This window comes from Crocodylus siamensis, chromosome 2 (assembly GCF_052110815.1).
Source record: "Crocodylus siamensis isolate JL-2025a chromosome 2, ASM5211081v1, whole genome shotgun sequence".
Taxonomy (NCBI): domain Eukaryota; kingdom Metazoa; phylum Chordata; order Crocodylia; family Crocodylidae; genus Crocodylus; species Crocodylus siamensis.
Genome location: NC_143396.1, coordinates 119,429,452 through 119,451,724, shown reverse-complemented (window position 1 = coordinate 119,451,724; position 22,273 = coordinate 119,429,452). Strand labels below are relative to the sequence as shown.

General features: G+C 40.3%; 1 protein-coding gene across 1 annotated transcript in view; it reads left to right on the top strand.

The window, feature by feature from the left end:
• Positions 1-22,273, top strand: part of UGT8 (UDP glycosyltransferase 8) — a 77,179-nt gene that overhangs the window by 12,373 nt on the left and 42,533 nt on the right. The window contains exon 2 of the mRNA XM_090036655.1: positions 17,338-18,161. Within this exon, the coding sequence (XP_089892781.1) occupies positions 17,340-18,161 (822 nt within the window). The 5' untranslated portion in view covers positions 17,338-17,339. The remainder of the gene's footprint in view (positions 1-17,337; positions 18,162-22,273) is intronic.

Here is a 22,273-nt window from a genome sequence, read left to right as displayed (position 1 = left end):
TAGATATCAGGAGGCGCTACTTCACTGTCAGGGCGGCTAGGATCTGGAACCAACTTCCAAGAGAAGTGGTGCTGGCTCCTACCCTGGGGGTCTTTAAGAGGAAGCTAGATGATCACCTTGCCGGGGTCGTTTGACCCCAGTACTCTTTCCTGCCATGGCAGGGGGCAGGACTTGATGATCTGCTCAGGTCCCTTCCAACCCTACCAACCAAGCAACTACTTGCTGGGAATTGGAGGGATTTTGTTATTAGGAATCTAATTGGCATCTGGAGGCTGAAACCCTTTTACCCTGCTAGTTAAAAGGCCTTTCATCCCACATATCCTGTCCTATAGGTCCTTTCCCTGAAGCCCACTGATCTTGCATAGCAGTATGGGGGAAGTGGAGGAAATTTATTTATTATTTATATTCAATAAAAAATGATTTATTTATTCTTTGTACTCCTGTAATCCCAATCAGACCAGACACCATCATGTTGGGTTCTGTGCAAAGATAAAGGAAGAGGTTAATTGCAGGGAGGTAAGGTCTTAATAGTAATTTCGTTGCCTGATCAAGACCTATTTAAACAGTCTCATCCAATCCAAAACAGGAAAAAATACAAAGGTAAAAAAATATACTTACATGGATTAGTTATATGTACAAGTTGCATGTAAAAAACCCCCAAACAACCCCTTTTTAAAGCATAAAAATATGTACTAACAATTCCATAAATCCTTGCTTGCCCCTTGCGAATATGATACCCTGTCTCCTGGGTAAAATTTCAGCAAGAGCAAGAGGAATTGAGGTTTGAAAGGCAGTGTTATATAATCAGCGTTTCAAATGGCTTGGGACTTGTATTCAAGGGATTCATTTTTTTCCTCATTGCACAGAACCATCAAGGGAAAGGAGCAGATTCAGGATAAAGTATTGTTGTTGGCAACAGATTTACAATGGTCTTCCTCTCATCCCTTCAGTCTGCCCACTGTCTCCTTAAAGTGAAAACATAGGCGTTACTGTTTTCCCCCTTTTTTATGACATAATGTCTTATTTACCTACATGAGTAAATTTACCATGCGGGACTTCCTGGGCATCCAGGAAATCTGTAGATATGGGCTGCTGGTTGGGCCGCTAAGGAAACTCTAAGGAAAGCACTCTTAAAGACAGTTAAGAAATTTCTCTCTCAAAGCTAATAATTTTGTGAGCTGGACTGTAGTCTGTTACATAATAATCTATGTCAACTAAATACTGTAGTTAACTTTTAAGTACAGTGCTAAAGTTTCCTTTGTAATAAATGAATATTATTCTAATTGGTAGATAATTGGTTTACATCAATTTATTGCTCATTTAGGTTTTGACTCAATTTCATCTGAGTATGGGAATGATTTAAATTAAATTTTCATCGTTTTAATTGTTTCAGAATATAGACATTTATATTTACCTGATTTCTGTCTGACTTTTTTGCTTTTCATTATCTCTACAGTTATAATGACATAGCTAGACACTATGTAGTTAGGGGTGCTGTAACCAGAAATAAAATATCAATTTCAAACCATTTTAATAATAATTTTTTTGTATTGGGAGATGTCCAAAATGGTTTTTAGGTGCTTTTCAAATGCAAAGGAAGCCACAAGCCTTTTTTGCAAAAGTGAATGCACACACAGATTTAATAGTAGGTACTTGTGTTGATAGTGATGGGTTTTTTCTTGTTTGTTTATTGTTACAACCAGTTGTGCCTAGTAACTTCTGTCCTGACAGCTGCAGACTTTCCATTTTCCTTTTTGGGACTGGTTCTTCCCTTGACCCAGACCAGTGGCTATGCCTACTCCCCATCTCCCGGTTTTTAGTTAAGCAAACTAAATTTTCCTTTCTTGCCCTCTTCCCTTCAAAATTAACTCCATTATCTTATCACTGATCTGACCCTAATCTCTTTTCACTATTGACCTAGAGATTAGCAGAAAGTATCTCCGCATCTCTAAAATCTGGATTCTACAGTTTTAGCACTGGCTAAGATCACTACACCTCAGAATGGGAGTAAAATTGACACAAATGGTATACCTGATTCTAAATCAGGATCTGGATCTTCGTGGGGATTTCAGTTTTTCATTTAGAGAAGCATGTGAACAGTAATGTGTATTCCTAATATTATATACCAGTTGTGGACAGCAACTCCAGAACAAACTTTGCTAGGTGAGGCTTGTTCAAAAAATGATGTAATAAAACAAATGAACAAAAAAAAAATCTTCCAGTGTTCTTCATAAGTAACCTTTCACAATAGAAGATGTATGGATTAGTCAAGCGTGCAGTCATCTTTTTAGGAAAACGAATTATGTTGTATTGCATTAGAGATCACAGAGCTCCCATATGTTTCATGCACATATAGCTATCCCAAGTCCTCTATGTTGCAAAGTCCTCTATGTTCCTTTTCATTTCTGTATATTCCTTGGTTTTCATATATAATGTATCTTTAAAAGGCCAGAACACCTCCACAAAATAAGGGCTATTTAAAAAGAAAAGAAAAGGTGAAGACAGTTGAAAATGAAAGGTCAAAAGGGCATAAACTGCTCTAAAAAAAGATGGCAACTTCCGTTGTGTGTAATAATATGTGATATTCTGAAATCTGTAAAAGGCAGGAAGACAGATTTATTTGGGGATATATTTTTAAATCTAAATTCTGAGAAATCAAAAAATGCCTTGTGACAAACAGTAACTGTCATTGATATTGAAGACAAGGAGTTACTTTAGTTGAGCTGAATAGATGAAAACTTTGACAGCCAACATCATCAAAACATTATATGACTGATAGCAAACATCATCAATGCATTATTATTTTTATTATTTCCAGCTTATGTCTAAGATATGACAGCTCTGATATCTTTTGCCCTGCGACATGCATTAATGTGAAATATTAAAATTTACTCACTCTTTGGGGGATGAGGTCAGAAATAGAACAAAGAAACTCTTTCTTACTGTTTTAATTCTTCTAGATCCTTGGCTGTTATCTGATGGTGTGACATGGGGATAACTTGTACCACTCTGGAGCTGGCTCGGAGCGGGAGGGCGGAGGGAGTTTAAGGCTTTCTTCTCGCCATCGGAAAGTTGATTTTAGAAAGAAAACCTAGTCTGAATGAAAGGAGGTTGTTGCTAGTGGTCCCAGAAACATGGGCTTTCAGCTTTTTCAAGTGGTGCCCCACCCTGGGCCTGTGAAATCATGCTGGGGCATCCAACCACTTAAGGTTTCTTCTCAAAATCTATTGCACAAACATCAAAATGAGGTCTTATTTTGCTCCCTTGCTGCTGCCCACAGAGTCAAGCTGCTTGCTGTCTCAGGCCTCTCACTGGGAGAAGTGGTTTCAAATCAGCAGTGCTTCCTGATACCAGGTTAAGCAAGGGTTGCTGGTATTACTTGGGGCCTGTGAGAGGTTTCCTCCCTCCCAGCAGAGGGAGGCAAAACACCCCAGCTCCGTCAGGGGAGTCATCTCTGTCTCTTCACTCCTGAGTGACATACTAGCGTCAGATGCAGATCAGGAGGGTGCCTGCTCGTGCAGGGGGGCCGTAGGTAGGCCTTGCTCCCTTGAGGGTGCGGGTTTGCTCCCTGCGCCCCCTTTGTGCAAGCAGCTGGCTCCTTGCTCCTCTGGACGTGTCCGCCTGCATGTCTGCTGCTGGGCCAGGGCAGGCTGGGACTGAGCTGCTGCCATTCTCTGCCCCCACCTCCTGGGTCCCAGACCCAGTCCCTTTCTCTGACAGCTTTGATTTGAGATCTTCTCTCCTGCCCCCCTGCCGGTGCTCAGCAGCGCCCCGCAGTGTAGCCAAACCCACGGACTGGCACTGCAGGTAATGGGATTTCTTCTCTTGCTGTGTCCCCTATTCGGCCTCGCTCATACCTAACGCTCCTCCTGCCTCTGTTCAGCAAATGGTAGCAGAGGGGACACATCCTAATAAGTTAGTCACACTCCACATTGCTTTCTTAGCAGAATAGCAGTGGGACCAGGGCCACTGTTTCCAAAGAAATATATTAAGCTGCACTGGTATAATTTTAAATTCATACTGATAGTTGTTTAATCTTGTTTTTCCCCCTCCTTTCCCATCGCTGTCATAAATTCATCACTTGCAATTACTGCTGCTTGTGCAACAGGGCTGGAGCAATCTGAGAAACAGTGTGTGTAGACTTGAGCATGTGTCAGGAGACTTCCCTAGGAGAGCCACAGTGTACCAAGATCTATTCTAGGGAGTATACGATGTTTTCCAAATCCTATGTGGTTGCAGGAATACAGGAGGAAAAAAAAACACTGTTGTATTTGGCTTTAGATATCCTGCCATGAAATGTAAGATCCAAGAAATATAAGATTTTACAGCAGGATTTCTAATCCCTATTATTCAAATACACAGGGAAACTTAACCAAAATCTGTTCACTTTCTACTCTACCACACCCCTGGGGTGATTGCAATTGAATTCTTGATTATATTGTATGATCCTGAACGGGTTTTTTTTCTGGCAATGCGTGTGAGTGAGCTGTTAATATTTCGCAGAGAGGCTTTCTAGACTTGATTGCATGAATCTCAGTTGTGATGAAATCCTTTGAACTGTACCTTGAGAATCATGGGTTGCACAGCATTTAAATTACATAAAAGAATACTTACAAAGGGGGCATATCATCAAGACTTCTTGATGGGAGTGATGTAGCCCTATGAAATATATTTTGTATGGAGATCACTGTCTTGGTGGTGTTGTGATACCAAACACTTGAAATTATGATAACCGTTTGGCCTGGCCCTGTGAGTCTTAGGCTCTCATTGACTGATAGTGAACTTTTCTTGGGAAGGTGCGTGAACAATCCTACAGGACATTAATAGAATGAACCTTTTATCTTTTTGGAAGCAGTTATCTCCCAAGTAGGCCATCCTGACATGGTCTTCAGTGACTCCTTGAGCATGAAGCCTCATAAGCAGTTGCTTCAAGAATTCATTGGCATGGTTCTTCTAGGAATTTTATACCTTTCTTTTCATTGTTTAACATTTGTTTATTACAACAGCTTCCCTTGCATTTTTAATGTCCATATATGTTTTCTTTAGGAATAATCCTCTAAAATGTCCTGTTTTAAGACTGCACCTGCTCTCTCTCTTGGATAAGATTTATTTCAAGATTATCCAGAGTAGAGTTGTGTGTAAAAGGTAATACTGACAGTTTTAAAAGTGAAAGAGGAGTGTGTCCTTTTTAAGTATACTGCATTTGATGCTGTTTGTCCCTTGTAATTTTTTTGAGTGTAAAAGCTTATTTAATCTACCTATAAGCATGATAAAAACTGTTGTATAAATAAGTAGGTAGGCCTTGCTCCCTTGAGGGTGCGGGTTTGCACCCTTCTTCAAGCCTGTGTTCAGGCTTATGCCTTGACTTAAATGAGAGCCTGGAGTTGTAGAGGACAGTTTGTCCTAGGACACAATTCATAAAAATCGTAACATAAAATAACTTCATCATAAACATTCCTCTCCTTCAGTGAGCCACAGTAAGGTACATGATGCAAGAACCTTAAATAGTTGGCAGCTGTTCGTACTGAATCCTGCTCTGGGATAATACGCCAAGATTTTGTAGGTCTGTAAACTTCTGGTTACTTGAGTCCCTGCAAAAATTACATTTGCTTCAATGAAGTTGTGGCAGGTATGAATTGCTTACTAGCTATCCTAGCTACAGATTCACAACTTTCTATTTAAAAGCCCCCTTTTGGTGGCTCAGACTGAAAGTAGTGTTCATAAATGGTATTGGCCCTATTTATCTACAGGCAACAGACAGCAATCGTACAAACATAGGCTCCAGTCTTGCAACTAAAGACTTGCAGGTATATCAGTCCAGCTGCATTTTTACAGATGTTGCATCATAAATTGACTGCTTGCTTCCACGTGTTTGACCTGGTGGGAAGTGGTAATTTACTCTCACAATAGCGTCTATCATTTGTTTTCTTCTGAAGCTGCAGAATTAATTAGTGCTAACTGTACACCATTGTGGTATTGTCTTGCATCATCATCAAGTGTGAATGCTGCAGGTTGACTGATGTTAGATCTGAAAACATAAATCCAAACAAACATGCTAATTTTCTTCCCCTCTGTTTAAAGAAGTATTTTAAGGGGGGGGAAAACCAGAAAGTAAGTTCTTACATTCTTTTGTGATCTTTTTGGAGTGCCACTTGGTCATATTGGCTTAAAGTGCCTGCATCCCATTCTTTCAGTGTCAGCATGAAACCATTCTATTACCAAGGTCTGGAACAGTCTGCCAGCGGAGGTGGTTCAAGCACCTACATTGAACACCTTCAAGAGTAAAATGGATGCTTATCTTGCTGGGATCCTATGACCCCAGCTGACTTCCTGCCCTTTGGGCAGGGGGCTGGACTCGATGATCTCCCGAGGTCCCTTCCAGCCCTAATGTCTATGAAATCTATGAAATCAATATAAGAAAGAATTATGATGGTTTTCTTTTTCCCATGCAATATATTCCAAGGTAATTCTTCAGACCATTTTTGGACTGGGCATACATAAACGTGCCTCTGGCAGTCAGTAGAGTTAGACCAAATATTAGTTTGGTCTTTTACCCTCATTTCCAAGGTGTTGGAAATATGATAAAATGACTGGTACCTTTCACTTAATTCTATTCAAAAGTTTTCTCTATAAGGTTTTAGTAATGACCTTCCATCGTACAAAAATCTATTTTGTTTAAACATTCTGGTATCCAACTATTAAAAAATGATACTTTTCCTGATTCTTTAGAATTCATTGATAGACTTAACTCTGTTTTGTTTTATTTTCTTTTTAACAGAGTCTTTCTAAGTTATACTCTTTCAGTAGTTTTTGTGAATAGTGTTAACAGTGATCATCCTAGCCATGATATAGCACTTCCCTAAGCAGCTTTTACTTATCATCTGAAACTAGGACTGCCAGTAGTGATGACTCTGCACTGTTTGGAGTTTTTATTTTTCACAGCATGAAGGGTGACCTCAAATGGTAATATTAATGGATTCATTTTCTGATGTTGATGGTGATTAAAATCAGCTTCACCTGCAGTACCCAATAATGTTCTCGCCCTGGGCTCATCTTGAGCAAATATTGTAATACATGTGATCACAATTCACTCCCAGTGTGGATATTACATCAGATTGGCAGTCTTGTTCAAATGTATATATCACTGTTGACAAAAGTCTAACAAACATGCATGTTTCTCCAGTTGTGCAAATAGTACTGTGGTGCTTTTTCTTCATTCTTGTTGGCACGGAATGAGATAATAGCATTCTTCAATTTCACACTAATGTAAAGTTTTGAATTAAAAAAAATAAACATTTTTCACATGTCCAAAACAATGAGAATTTGTATTCTTATGTCTGTAGTCTTAAACTTGTATAGAAGATTATGGGATAGTGAGAAATAATGGAGATGGAAAGGAGGAGTTAGAACATTTCCAGATTGGTGCCGGTAAGCTGCAGTTTACCTGTTTGTGAAATTGTATGTAAATCTCTTTTTTTTGCTGTTGGATTGTATTCTGCTAGCTTTTAATATGAGCCTAAGAAACTCAGAGTTAGTCAATATATGAATCCAGGTCTTCAGAGGTGAAATATACTTTATTAACTTGCTACTTTGCCAGGTTCCTTTAGGTGCTCTGGAATAAGTTATATAGTAACCTAAAACCTTTTGGTAAGGTGATCAGAATGATCAATGGTTAAGATTTTTCTGCTGCAATCACTTCACTGGTATCTAATAAGAAGGACATTTTCCTGCTTCTCTGCCCACCATTCTCTCTTTCTGGACATATTGGGCAGGGATGCTTAAGGAGCTTGATGAGTGAAATGAAAGAATGGCATTAATATTAAGGGCATTTGCCCTAGTTTACTTGTTGATGATATGTACAAGCAAGTTACCTTACTTCATGCAGGACATTAAGCCATAATCATGCACTCCTTATTTCATTAAAACTCCTACTGACTTCTCCAGGGATTTCATTTTCCTTGTGGTAGAACTGTGAGAACAAGCTTTGAAAGCCTTCATCTTGGCAAGCTGCTCTACCTAGCCTGAAATTACATGTAGTGTCACCCCCACTGACGTCAAAGCTCAGGTGACTGTATTTGCTTTCGACTGTAGATTGAAAGACCGTGAAGCTATCACAGTTCTCAATCCTGCTTTATCAAATTAATTAATTTATTTTTGCAATTTTAGGTTATTTTTTCCTGAGCATTCATTATAGAAAAAAAATATTCAGGAACTATAGCCCTTTCTAGTCTACAGAAAACATGTTTCCTCTAAGTCTTCTGTGCTTGAGCTTAGTTTGCTTAAACAGATTGTTAAGACTGCATTTTCTCTTCCATTTAAAAGGCCACATGTAATTCATTTACTTTATGTGAAGCTGTTAAAACTGTTAAACATTAAACCCACTCTGATTTTTACAATATTTAACTTTCCCCACTCCCACATGAAAACCTTAGTATAAACACTACTTTAAGGTAAAAAAAAATGTGAAACAAAACACTGATTTCTTATGTTCAGGTGTTTTGATTGACTATTGTGGTGTTTAAAGTACCACCATACGCTTCTGAAGGATATTAATTTAAAAAATATCTTTCAACCTTCTGACTTAGACATTATCAGATTGTATAGGCTCATACATTTCTTTATGTAAAGGAAGGCAAAACCTAAGCAAAATCTTGGAAAGGGAATCTTTTTAAATTAAATATTTTTCAAAACTAATTAAAATAGAAATGTGTATCACTGTGGTGGGGCTTCTTTTGAAGAAGATATATATTGATATTGAAATTTATTGACTTAGATTGACAGATAGGTTAACTTTTCCAAGAGAGGAATAGATGAATAGCCTGATGCTTAGGAGTGGAGCTAGGAACTTCTAGGTTCTATTTCTAGCTTGACCACGGACAAGGTAGCCTCAAAAAGGCCCTTAACCTCCTCGAACATAATTCTGCTTTCTTTACACCTGTCTATGGCTGTTATCTACTCTTATGCTATGTCCCCGATAGCTACATCAGGTGCTTTCAGTGAGTTATTTCGAGCTTCAAGCTGTTTTTTTATTTAATTCTAATGATACAGATAGCTTGACTAGTAGTTGTGTAGTGCAGTGGACTGTGTGTGGGTCTGAAAGCTTTGTTTGCCATTAGGGTGAGATATTAGAGAGGTTAGAGTTAGCAGGTGCTAATTCTAAGGAATGTTAGTTTTTGTTAAGGTGAACTAGTGCTAGTGATCAGTCATATTGTCAGAGTTAATACCCACTCTAATATGCACTGCTCAGACCTGGCCCTGGAAGGCTGGCAAACAGGGGTGTGGCTAGGGGCTCAAAGTCTGCTCCATGTTTACCCTGGTCACTGACTATGTAGCCACAGTGTAGGCTTGGGAGAAGAGGAGGGGAAGGACTCCCCATGCCACTTGGATTACCACCTCTGCCTCCAAAATCACTCTGCTGCCCTCCACTTCCTAATTAGCTACTCCACCCCCAGATCACTGCCCTGACACCCAGCAGCCTGAGAGCAGCGATGGTGGCACCAGAGGTGGGGGGAGAGTCCCCCTCCCAGACTGCTCTTCGGTTTCCTGCAGCCCATGCCACCCCCACGCACCTAGATGTAGCTCCTGCTGGGCATCATAGATACCTTGCAGCTTCATGCCCTCCATCTCTTACCTTTCAGTTGTAGGGTCTAGCAAGGGGAGGGGGTGGGGGGCTGGATCTGGGCTTCCTGTGGCAGTGTGGTCTGCAGAGGTCCCAGGAGCAAGCAGGAAGGAAGAATCCTTCTACTTGCACCTCTGCCACTCTTGGGCTGATTGAGGTAGCAGAGCAGTGACTGGGGGTGGAGGAGCCAATGAGGCACAGAGGGGGCAACTGGGGTGGCAGGGGAGCAATCTGAAGGTAGAGGGGGCAATTTGGGGGGGTACAGGGGAACAGCTCCACAGCTCCCCAACCACCCACACCCCTTTTCCCCCTCCTTCTTTCCCCCTCCAATCCTCCTCCCCTTCCCCATGCCCCTCTCCCCTTGGTCCCCCTGCCCTCTCTTCACCTGTTTTTCTTCATTTCCCACTCACCCAATTCTACCCACCTGTTTCCTGGCTGTTTCTAGCTGTAAGTCCAGAGCCATAGAGTCCTGGAGGATAGGTGTTCTAGCTGGGAGCAGTACCTCCTGGGATATCGGACAATTACAAATTGCTGGTTTTATCTCGGGTAAACACCCAGAAACTATTTCAACTCAAAACTAGGTAGCTTAGCTCAAAGGTAATCCTCGTTTAAAGTGGTGTGACTTTAAGATGCCTAAAGGGCACTTAGCGGTACTCAGTGGGCTCATCTACAGATGCACCGGCGGTGCAGTTGTTACTGCTTAGTCATTTGGTACTTCCTTAAATAAGTATGTTACTGTGCAGTCTGGAGGCCACATGGGTCTTTTCCCATACCACTGCACAGTAGCGTCGGGATCACAGTTCATACCTGCATATGCTACGTTGCCGTAGTAATGAGCTACGGTGACATAGCTTATTGCTACGGCAATGTAGCGTCCTGTGTAGATGCGCCCAACGAGCCTTGATGGATGATGATTCCAGTTTTAAGTGCTCTTAACTCTTCTTTGGCAGTCCCTCACAGTTGTGGATGATTGTTTTCCATGGTTATCTAACACGATCTACTTGTAATGTGTAATCTCACCCTCGGTTGCTTTTTTGCCTTGAAAAAGACACTCAACTTTTCAATTTCTCCCAGCCAGAACATGGAATAATACATAATAAAGTTTAGCACTTTTTTAAGTATCTTGGCATTGTCAGCTGTGTCAAGTTTAAACTTTTAGAATTCCCCCAATTCTGGTCCAGCTATGAGCTGGAACAACCTCTGGTGTCATTTAGAATATTATGAGGGCTAATGCAGGATGTTCTGTCTGCAGCAATCCCACGTGGCAGGTCCAAGAGTGAAGCAGAGTCCTTTTCCCTCTGACTTGCTTCTGATAATCTGTGCAGTGATATTTCGCTCTATGTCACATTGGTCAGACTGCTGTTGGAGTACTGCATCCAGTTTTGGGTGCCATACTTCAGGAAGGTTGTTGATAGACTTGAGAGGGTCCAGAGGAGGGCCACTCACATGGTTAAGGGCTTACAGGACAAGCCCTATGAGGAGAGACTGAGGAACCTGGACCTCTTCACCCTCTGCAAGAGAAGGCTGAGAGGTGATCTTGTGGCTGCCTACAAATTCATTAGGGGAACGCAGCAAGGGCTTGGAGATGCTCTGTTCACCAGTGTCTCTTGGGGTAATAAGGAACAATGGTCACAAACTAACAGAGAGCAGATTTAGGTTAGATATCAGGAAAAACTTCTTCATGGTAAGGGTGGCCAAAATTTGGAGTGGGCTTCCAAGGGAGGTGGTGCTCTCCCCTACTTTGGGGGTCTTTAAGAGAAGGCTGGGTAGGCATCTGGCAGGGGTCATCTGACCCCGGCACTCTTTCCTGCCTAGGCAGGGGGTTGGGTTTGATGATCTGTTGAGGTCCCTTCCAACTCTAGCATCTTTGAATCTATGAATCTACCACACCGGCTTTGTGTCACCTGGGGTAGGAGCAGAAATTACACACAAACTAGTATAAGTGATCAGAAACTGGTTCAAATCTGTAATACAACAGAAATTCAATGTGCACAAACTGCTTGCAAAATGGCCAAAACCAGTTTAAGATAAACCTGGAAGGACGCAGTATCAGACTTAACTGATTTAGTTTAAATTGGTTAATTGAACTTCTGTCCCAGATCCCCTCCAGATTCAAGTTAACTCACCCACCCCCCTCACAGGGTGGGCAGGGTAGCTTTGACCCAAGCTGCCTGCTCCAGCTGAGCAAGGAGGCAGGTTGTAACATCTAGCACCCCCCAGCTTCTGGCCTGGGCCACTGCAGGCATGTGGCTGCACTTCCGGAATCAAAAGTTCACTTGTTTGTTCATTTGCTTGTCAGTTCGATATACGCATTTTAGACTAAACTGCAAAGATGGAATTGATTCAGCCTTGGGCTTTTTTACTGTCTGTACCTAGCCCTGATGATTCCCCTCTATTAGAGCTGCTGCTGTAGGGAATCTTTCTGGGACCACTGTACTACTAGTCAAACTATCATACATCTTGTACATTGGTACTGAGAGCTCCAAAGAAAGAATATTGTATCTTCTTTGCAGTACTAGTATGCCTTGTTTGAAAAATGTGTGAACAACTTGTGAACCTTTAATTTAATTTTGTTATTCTGATGGATTCAATTAATGCTGTAAAGGACATGTAATGTATACTGCACGGTACCTGTTAATACTGCTCTTTCAGGAAAGGTTTACCATTATGCTACTGTAGCTGTCAAGTGGAATTACTGCTTAAATTATGTAGCTTTTGGGGGGGAAATATATAACATAATAGAAAAAATATTCCCCATAGCTTTGCATTGTACTTCCTTCTTCACAGAGATACATATGATCAGGGGTCAGCAGGGCAGGCCTTATGAGGAGAGGCTACGGGACCTGAACCTGTTTAGCCTCCACAAGAGAAGGTTAAGGGGGGACCTTGTGGCCTGCTACAAACTGGTCAGGGGGGATCAGCAGGTATTGGGGGAGTCCCTGTTCCCCCGTGCGCTGCCAGGAGTGACCAGGAATAACGGTCACAAACTGGCGGAGGGTAAGTTTAGATTAGATATTAGGAGGTGCTACTTCACAGTCAGGGCGGCTAGGGCCTGGAACCAGCTTCCAGGGGAAGTGGTGCAGGCTCCTAGCCTGGGGATTTTTAAAAGGAAGTTAGATGAGCACCTTGCCGGGGTCATCTGACCCCGGTGCTCTTTCCTGCTAAGGCAGGGGGTCGGACTAGATGATCTACCTAGGTCCCTTCCGACTCTAGCTACTATGAAACTATGAAACTATATGCCAGGCAAGGAAATCAATGCTAGAATCCTCCCTATGGAAGCATGATAGAACATCATGTACCTGTAGGCATTTACTACATTTGTTTCATATTGATATTACGAATGTCAACTGGGTTTTTTTCCCCTCAATAAAAATGCTATGCTGTCATTTATTATATACTTGACAGAAACAGTAATTTAATGTTATGAAAATGTTTATAGCCTGAGGAGGTGTCGTTTCTAAATGTAAGAATAATTTCACTTGATGTCATTTTGTTAATCATTAATTTTTTTATTGGAGATGTTATGGCAGAAGCATCTATTTTTGTAACACAAAGGTGACCAGATTCGCAGCTTATGTAGGCCAGCAGAGTTCTGAAGAAGTGAATGGAATTGTGTCAACTTGTACCAGTTATAGGTGTGGACCTGAATTTGTACAGTTTCCCCAAATTGCAGGGTTGCATAATTAGCTGACATCATTTAAGATACTTTTAAAATACTAAAGCCAGCCAGAAACTAGTCAGTGTATTAGTAAGATGCTCCTTTCTTTATCCACAAGTGCCTGGGCGAAAGTACTCAGCGAGATTTTTGGGAGTGTCCCAACTTCCCAAGCATGTCAGAGAAGAGTAAACACCTGAAACTTTTAGATAGAGCAGACCCTCCTACTTCAAATTCAGTAAATGGTAGATTAAAGCAAGACAGCAAATAATACCAAAGCCAGACTTCCACATTTTTCTTAAGACTGGAACCATTGTTTTTACTCTGCTGAAAGCAGAGATTGTCTGTTGTTATTGAGGTCAGGAGCCTCAGTAAGACTCCTACTCGTAGGGTGCATCTACACGGGTGCCTGACTGCAGTTGTTTCTGTCATTTAGTACTTGCTAAAGTGACTGCACAGTAAATGCTGTTACTGCACAGTCCAGGCAGTTCATGGGCCGTTTCCAACCCTACTGTGCAGTAGCATCAGCATCATGGTTTGTGCCTGCTGATGCTACATCACTGTAGCGATGAGCTATGTCACCGTAGCTCGTTGCTGTGGTGGCGTAGTGTCTCGTGCAGATGTACCCACTATGTAGGAAAGTGTTTTCCAGTTTCGTGTGAGAGAAAATATGCATTAATTCACATTACAGGTAATTGTCTGAATTTGAGGAACTATTCTAGGGTGATGCCTAAAGAGATTAATTGCAGCAATTTATATATTCAGTAAGAGAATCCTAATGCTATCCAGATGCATATTTTTGATCAGACTAAAACAAATTAGCCACTCATATCTGTGGAAAATGGTTTTCCCTTTCCAGAATATATTTATAAAAAGACTGAGAAAAATTAATGGGACTTGTGACACTTCAAAGGGTGGTCTCAAAAAGATTCCTTCTGCTATTTGTTGAATTTTTTTTTAATGAATTTGAAATGTATAAGAGCTACTGATCTGTAGCCTGCTCAATGAGAGACCCATAACTCCATCCTTTGTTGCTGATAGCTCTGTGGTTACAATTAGATTGTACTCCCATGCATGGTGTCGCAAGAAGACACTTCTAGCACTGTACCTGGAATGATTCTAACTTTCCACACCCATATAACAAAAATACAGCCAAAAAACCTATTGGTAGCCATTGCTGTTGTTCAAGGTGCAACAATGTGGTGGTACTTGGAGACTCTTCAGTGAAAAACTGTGGTCCAGAACTGACTTAGTAAAGATTAAAATGAACTGATAAGCAGGGATACTATCAAAAAGATATTTCATATAATTGGATAGAAGCCATTCTGCCCTTAGACAGTAGCTCTGAAGAACAGACAAAGAGCACCAAACAGTTCTTCAGAGAAAGGCAGCAGCCCAGGAAATTCAGGGACCAGACCGAAAAAACAAACTCTCAGTCTCTTGCTTATCTGCAGTATATACAACTAACTATTCATTTAAAAAAATCATTTACTTCCTTGCTTTGCACCAGGTTCTTCAGTGATATTGAGCTAGCAGTGGGAATGAACTTTGTTAATTGTTTTAGCTGTAGGGTGCTATAGTAGCGCTATAAAAATATTTTAAATAGCACCAGGTATACAAGTATTTACATACTTTAAATCGTACTCCAGTGGTACATAAAGAGTGTTTAAAATGATAGAAAACAGACAGTGTACTTGATGGACGTTTCAAATTGAGTAAGAACATTTTTAGCAGAGTTAAAATTGAAATCATAAAATGGATACCAATCAAGTGTATATCTCAGGCAGTGATCTGTGAAGTAGAGAGCGAAGTGTAATATTTGTTTAATCAGGGGAAGCAGCAGCAAAATGGCTCCCACAGAAGGGAAAAAATACTAACAAGCTGCTCATTACAGTTAACTGTTATCATTATGTGATTTTTTTTTCCATACTGAAAGGAAATACAAGGAAACAAGTGCCTCAGATTTCCAGTCTAGCACCAATTATTACCATTTCCATAAGAATAATTGCTTCAGTCTAGTCATTCTTAGAACCATTTTTGGAACTGAAAATTAGAGGAAAAATTATAATAAAAGTCCTCCCTATTTTATACTCCAACTTTCTTTGCAGGTCATGAATGTAGACTTTTTTCTTTTAAAACAATTCTAAAGGTATGGTAACATGTAGGAGAGAAAATGTTTTAGATGTGTGTGTGAAATGTGTCCCATTTTATAAGCCTTCAAAATAAGGTTGTTTCATTCCCATTTTATTACAAATGCTAAGCAACTATATACATTACATTCAGATGTAAGGCATAATTTTCAAAGCCTCAGAACTGAGCTACATCAACCAGTTTTGCTGAAGCACCCAAAGATAAAGTACATTTATACAGTTCTGGGGGGAACAACACTTTAATTAGAGCAGCTGCAAGAGCTACTGTAATGAAAGCGCCCAGAGTATGGCATGTATTGGTATCCCCATGCTGAAAAATGGCACTGGGGCACTTTAACTAAAGTTTGCCGTATGAGCTTTAGTTAAAGTGCCCCTGCCGCTGTTTTTCAGCATGGGGACACTGAAGTATGTGATGCTGGAGTCTGCTGGAGCCTGCTGGAGCAGGGTAATTACCTGATTAATCAAGTCTGCTCCGACACACCGTAATTACAGCACATGGGAGCAGTGTTGCTGCACGTATATAGGCGTCCAAAGATATTGCTCCTTCAGTGAGGGCTTTTTCTATTCCAGATTTCAACCTTTTGTACATCCCTGTTGGACTTTATGATGATTAAAAGATAGCAGTACAAGAACTCTGTGTGTGTATGTGTGTGGGTGGGTGGGTGTTTGCACGTGCACAAGGGAAGTGGGTTTTTTATTACTTTTCACATATATTCAGGAATGCCTGAACAGATTTTTAACAGGCAGGGTTTGTGTCCTGAGCAAATACTGTGAGAGAGGTGCACTGGGAGTGGTGGAAGGCTGGTTCTGAGATTCAGTTGGGGTTGCTGCTGGGGCATGGACTCCCCGGCAGTTGTGGATGATTTTGGCACCCCTCCTAAGTCACTGCCTAGGGCTGGTGCTACTCTCACTCACTTCTAGTTATGCTACTGTTCCTGAATAATTTTTAACCAAAATAAAATTAAATAAAAAATCCCTTTTAGACTAGACCAAGGTTGGAAACTTTTAGCCCAGTAGTTAAAAAGTTTGAAAGAATGAGCAACTGATAAATCCAAGTTTGCAATAGAAATAGTAAGATTAGCTGTAGCAGGCAGTGCTGTTCTTATCGAACTGGGCATTCAACACAAAATCCACTGTCAGAAATGGAGCCCTTGTTGGAAGGGCAAAGATTGAGAGCAAAGATTGAAATATGTGTATGTGCAGAGATATTCTTCTAGATTCAGAATTGAGGTACATTGGTAGGACGGTTGTATTGCCTAGGCAAATACTGTGCGTACTTTCTGGATACATTTTTAGGATTTTGGCGTATAGGTTTTATTATTATTATTTTTAAATCCAGCATTTTTTCTGAATAGTAAAATCACCAAAAATATTGACCTGAACATGTTGCAGGCATGGCTAGGTACAGGCATTCAAAAAGCCCAAGTCAAAATCGATCTAAATTACAGTTTTCTGTAAGCAGCTTGGTTAGATTGGTCACTTGCTCCAAAGCCTACAGTGATCCGGGTTTCTAGAGAAAAATCTTTGCTGTTGGGTAGCATGAAGTGATATACACAAGTCCCTTGGAGGAGGGGACCATCTCCTTTGGCCTTATAAGTTTTCCTGCCATATATTGGGTGCTGTACCAGTATCTGTACTGACTGAAGTCACTTGTCAAACCTGAAGGGCAGATGGAAAGTGTGAAAGGGAAGGGAGCAGACCCAACAACCTTTCTCTTATTAACAAAGTGAACACTACACCTGTTCTTTTTCTCCCTAAAGCTAGGTGCCTGTGTTGTTTCCAGGTACTGATATGAGAAAATTTTTTTTTAAATAGGATAATGCTAAAAGCTGTCATGGCTGAAAGTCATTTTTGAAAACTAGAAGCCTATTGGATTTAAATTTGTTGAAGTAATTTTTTGTTTGTCATTTCAGCTATGAAGTCTTACACCGCAGTTTTCATTCTCCTGTGGGGCACTATCGGGATAGCCCGGGCTGCCAAAATCATTGTTGTGCCGCCAATTATGTTTGAAAGCCATCTATATATTTTCAAGACTCTAGCCTCAGCTTTGCATGACCAAGGTCACCAAACAGTCTTACTCCTCTCTGAGGGCAGAGAAATCCCTCCAGCTGATCACTATAGACTCCAGCGTTACCCAGGGATCTTTAACAGCAGCAGTGCGGATGATTTTCTTCAGTCCAAAATGAGGAGTATATTTTCTGGGAGACCAACAATAGAGGAACTATTTGATATCCTGGATCACTATTCGGAGAACTGCGACATGATTGTGGGCAACCAAAATCTAATGCATGTTCTGAAACAGGAGAAATTTGACCTGCTGCTGGTAGATCCTAATGAGATGTGTGGATTTCTTATAGCTCACCTTTTAGGGGTTAAATTCGCTGTTTTCTCCACTGGTCTTTGGTATCCAGCAGAAGTTGGTGCTCCGGCTCCTTTATCTTATGTTCCAGAATTTAACTCGCTTCTCACAGATCATATGAACTTCCTGGAAAGGATTAAAAATATTGTTTTTCATCTGGTTTCAAGAGTGGGAGTCAATTTTCTGGTTCTGCCAAAATACGAAACGATACTGCAGAAATACAAGGCTTTGCCAGAGCGGTCCATGCATGATTTGGTTCATGAATCCAGCCTGTGGATGCTGTGTACTGATGTAGCACTGGAGTTTCCAAGACCCACGCTACCAAATGTTGTTTATGTGGGAGGAATCCTAACGAAGCCGGCCAGTCCTCTACCAGAAGTAAGGTTTGCTGAACTTTGTGGTCATTCTTGTTAAACATCGATGAACTCCTAAAATGAGTATTTTTTTCTCTCTTAAGGGATTTGAATGTATAAGCATTAATTGGTAAGCTAATATCCTCACATTTTTAAAACAAATGCTGTTTTAGGTTTTTTTTTATTTAATGCACTGTCACAGTAGATAGAAATGCTTTGAGAAAAAAAATAACATTTATATGTAGGAACGCATAGCATAAACATTCCTCTTTCTTGGCTTCTGTAGATGTCCTTCCCTTTTTTTGCTATTGTTTTGAATTAGATATTTTATGATCTAGCAAAGAGGCTGTGATACATGCCAGCTTGCCTGTTAGTAGTGGAATTCTGTACCAAGTGCAAATGAAAGTAGAAAGGAAGTGGGTATGGTTCATTGCATAGTTTTACACGCAAAATTTCTCTTGTTCCTCCATTAACGTGCTTTCTCTTCCCTTATTCCTCATCCCATGATGGGGTTATGACTCCTGTCTGCTGGCTAGAAGATTAAATCATTTCCAATTTTTTTACTACAAACAGATAAAGGTGAACCAATGAAAACAGAGCTGTGACTAAACAAAAATGCCCCTTAAAAATGACGTTTGGCATCGGCATACTATTTAAGTATGGATCATGCAATGCTTGTATTGGCTGCCAAACTCAACATACCTGACCCTCACACTGAAATGATGACAGTGCTTGAACACTGTTAGAAAACTGACTGTAGAGATCCTAATGGAATAATTGAATTTCATTGTTTGAATGTATCACATACATGGTATCTAATAATGCCTGTGTTCAGTAATACTTTGACTGACAGAAAGAACAGAATAATTTCACAACAAGTCACATAATTAACAAAGAATAGTTATTCATATATTCACTGCTGCTCTGGTTGCAAGATTAATCTGTTCAATTTGTAGATGCTGTCTGGGCCAGAAAGATATTGGGGTGGAGGGATGTGTGGTTGTAAGATAGTGTAACCCTCCATTGCTTAGTTCTCAAAATATTTCATTCTGCTTAGTTTGGAATCTAGCTGAAAACTGTGCGGTGGCCTGGGTTTCACATAACATACTCTTTTAATTCCTAGACTTGTTGACTTCAGGATCTCTTATATTAAAACTATAACTAGTTCTTCAACAGCAGTGATGACTTTTAGATTAGTTCACAAATTGTAGCAGTCTAGAAATTTGGACAGCCTGATTTACAATACTTACATTCATATCTCCATCCTTATTTTTTAAACGTGTTATTTTAATTGCTGTCCACTTACAAACAGAAAATAGAAACAACTGCATGGGAATCAAAGAATAAAGAAGGTTCTATATGACAGCAAAAGTAAAGGAAACCAGAATTACATGATGGGATACATAGTTTACATTCATATTTATATACTAATTCTGTCTTTTCTTGTGCATATTAAATTATTTACTATTTAATTAAAGATCTTAAATATCACTGTACTCCATCAATAAGATATGAAGTGGCACACATACAAAATACTTATGATATTTTTGGTAACACAAATGAAAATAGTAGCAATGCCATAAAAATCAGAGACCCCTGTATAACTCTGTGTGTGTGTGTGGGGGGGTGTGTGTGTGTGTGTGTGTGTTAACAAAAATATCATCACTCCTATGAATGGAAAATAATTGTATTTAACATCTTTAATTAAATATTAAATAATTTAATACAGAATACAGAATTAAGAAAAAATATCTTTTTTTGACAATACTGATCATTAGAGTATTTTTGCTGGGAGAACACAAGCAGTTGAGGTAGAGGGGGAGCAAAAACCCGTGACTACTCTGTTAACCCCCTTCACAGTAGGATGTGGTACCCACTTAGCAGTTCTACTCCAGATGAAGTCACTGCCTAAGTCAGAGTGCCTGCCCATTCTTCTTAAGGCAAGTGGGCCCTCAGCTGATTTAGCAGGCACTGCTGGCTGCCAACCCAACTTGAAGAGACCAGGCAGTTTGGATTCTGCAGAATCAAACCCTCTTCTCCCCATATTTCCTTGTTTAAGACATGAACTTCAGTTTTCACCAGCTAATTTTTAGGGAAAAAAGTCTGTGTTTATATGCAAGTAAATGTGATATATGTTATAGCATTATATAGGTTATATAAAGTGCTATCACCAGCATTTTAAAATACATTTATTCTTAGTGTCACCATTTCTGTGATGTGGACTTTGTTGGGCACTCTTTGTAGCTTGTTCGGTACTCACTCCTAAGTCAGTACCACTGAGTTGGTCTTGTGATTGATTCCCACTGTGCATATTCAAAGTTTATGAGCAAATAAATCACCAAACAGCAGTCAATAAAAAAGTGGATAAGAGCCCAAACATCTCTTTAAATAATGAATATGTGAGGCTGTTTGATAATCAAATGTAGATCATTTTAATTGTGAACGATTCATTTGGATTGAAAGGGAAGGAACTTGATAAAGTCTTTGCAACATGTACTATCTCATTTTCTTGTAAATTTTGCAACTAGAAGCCTCAATCCTCAGGTGTCCCAGAGCTCAGACTGATGCCCTTTTGAGCAGGTAGAGGAGAAAGTGGCCATCTTTTAACATACATAATCTGTGTGACAAAGTAAGTGTCCCTAAATAAATAGTGTCCAGGAAGTATAGCATTTTAGGAGACAATCTGGGTGAGGCCAGTAGGAACTTCCAGGTAGCAGAGGAAGAACCGGCCAGCCACAAGACCCTTTCAAGATCTGTAGTAACAACTGTTCTCTTTTATTGGAAATAGTTCTGTATATAAGTTCCTGTACATAATAATAACTTATTTTCATACAGAAGCCTCATTGAGATACCACAGCCTGGTTTTAGGCAGAAGGCAGGGCAGAGTGGCACCTCAGAGATTAAGGTTGCTTGTAGATGTGAACTGCCTTCCCCCATGGCACTTTACTTTAAATAAGTGCACTCCCACACTGAACACAGTGCGTGCCCAGAAGAGGCATCATGTTAGTTGGACCCAACTTGCTCAACATCTGTACAGATCAAGCGCTTTTGTGGGGCTTTTTTGATGCTTTCGTCTAATAGCTGATTGAATTAAACTGAAATTTTCTTCTTCTGTAGGATAGCCATTTTGGTATATGCTGTAACAGCGAAAAAATTGGTGTCGTGACAAGTTTACCTTTTGCTCTATATGTAAAGGGTTTTCTTAGGCTAGGGAGTTGGTGTTTTCTGAGGAAACAAAGCTTGGGTTTTATTTGTTTGCCAAAAATCTGGTTGAACAGAATAATAAAGGATGAGCAAAATATGAAGGTAGTATGTGTATCTACATGTGCAAAATGTAGCAGTAAACTCTGGAGCAGTTTGAGCACGAGTAAGTTACTTCCAGGCACAGCGCCTACACACGCACCCAGAACCAGGACAGAGCAGGCCTGATCTGGCAGGGGGAACAGGGAGCTAGCCCCAGGCTTCATGTGACAGCATTGAGTGGTGGAGGGGCTGGCTGTGACATGAGGGTGGAGAACCTGCAGAGCCATGTGCTTCTTGGACTCTTTCTAGTGTATGTTAAGTTGCATATTCTGTTTAGCTTTTACTCATTCCAACTGGGTCAAAGTACTGAGAGGACTTGAAAAAAAATACAACTGGAGGGCATTTGTTTTTATCAGGATGATGAGGGTGATTTGGTCAAACACAGATAACAATAAATTATGCTATCACTGATGGTCTTGATGTAAAGTATAAAAAAAGTTTGAATTCTTGGTCTGATGTATTTAGTTAAACTGGATGACTTTTGTACCCCCTAGTATCTGAATTCCTCATAGGACTATCAGTAAAATACACTAATGTAAGAGAAACTGCGTCTTGGGTGCCTGGGAGCCTTGCCTCTGATTAAGTCATATTACATGAAAACTGGATAAAAGGGGCTATACCTCCCTAGGATGCCTTCAAGGCACTGAATGGAATATTATGTTTCAGTTGCATAAAAACTGGGTATCAACTGTAAAAAGAGCAGTCTTATGTATTTTTTATCATGGACTGTGTTACTGTGAATCTCTAAGGACTCTTCAATAGCTCTTCTAAGTATTTCAGTAAGCAAGCAGAAGAAGCAACAAAGGTTTAATAATTTCATTTCATTGTGCTGCT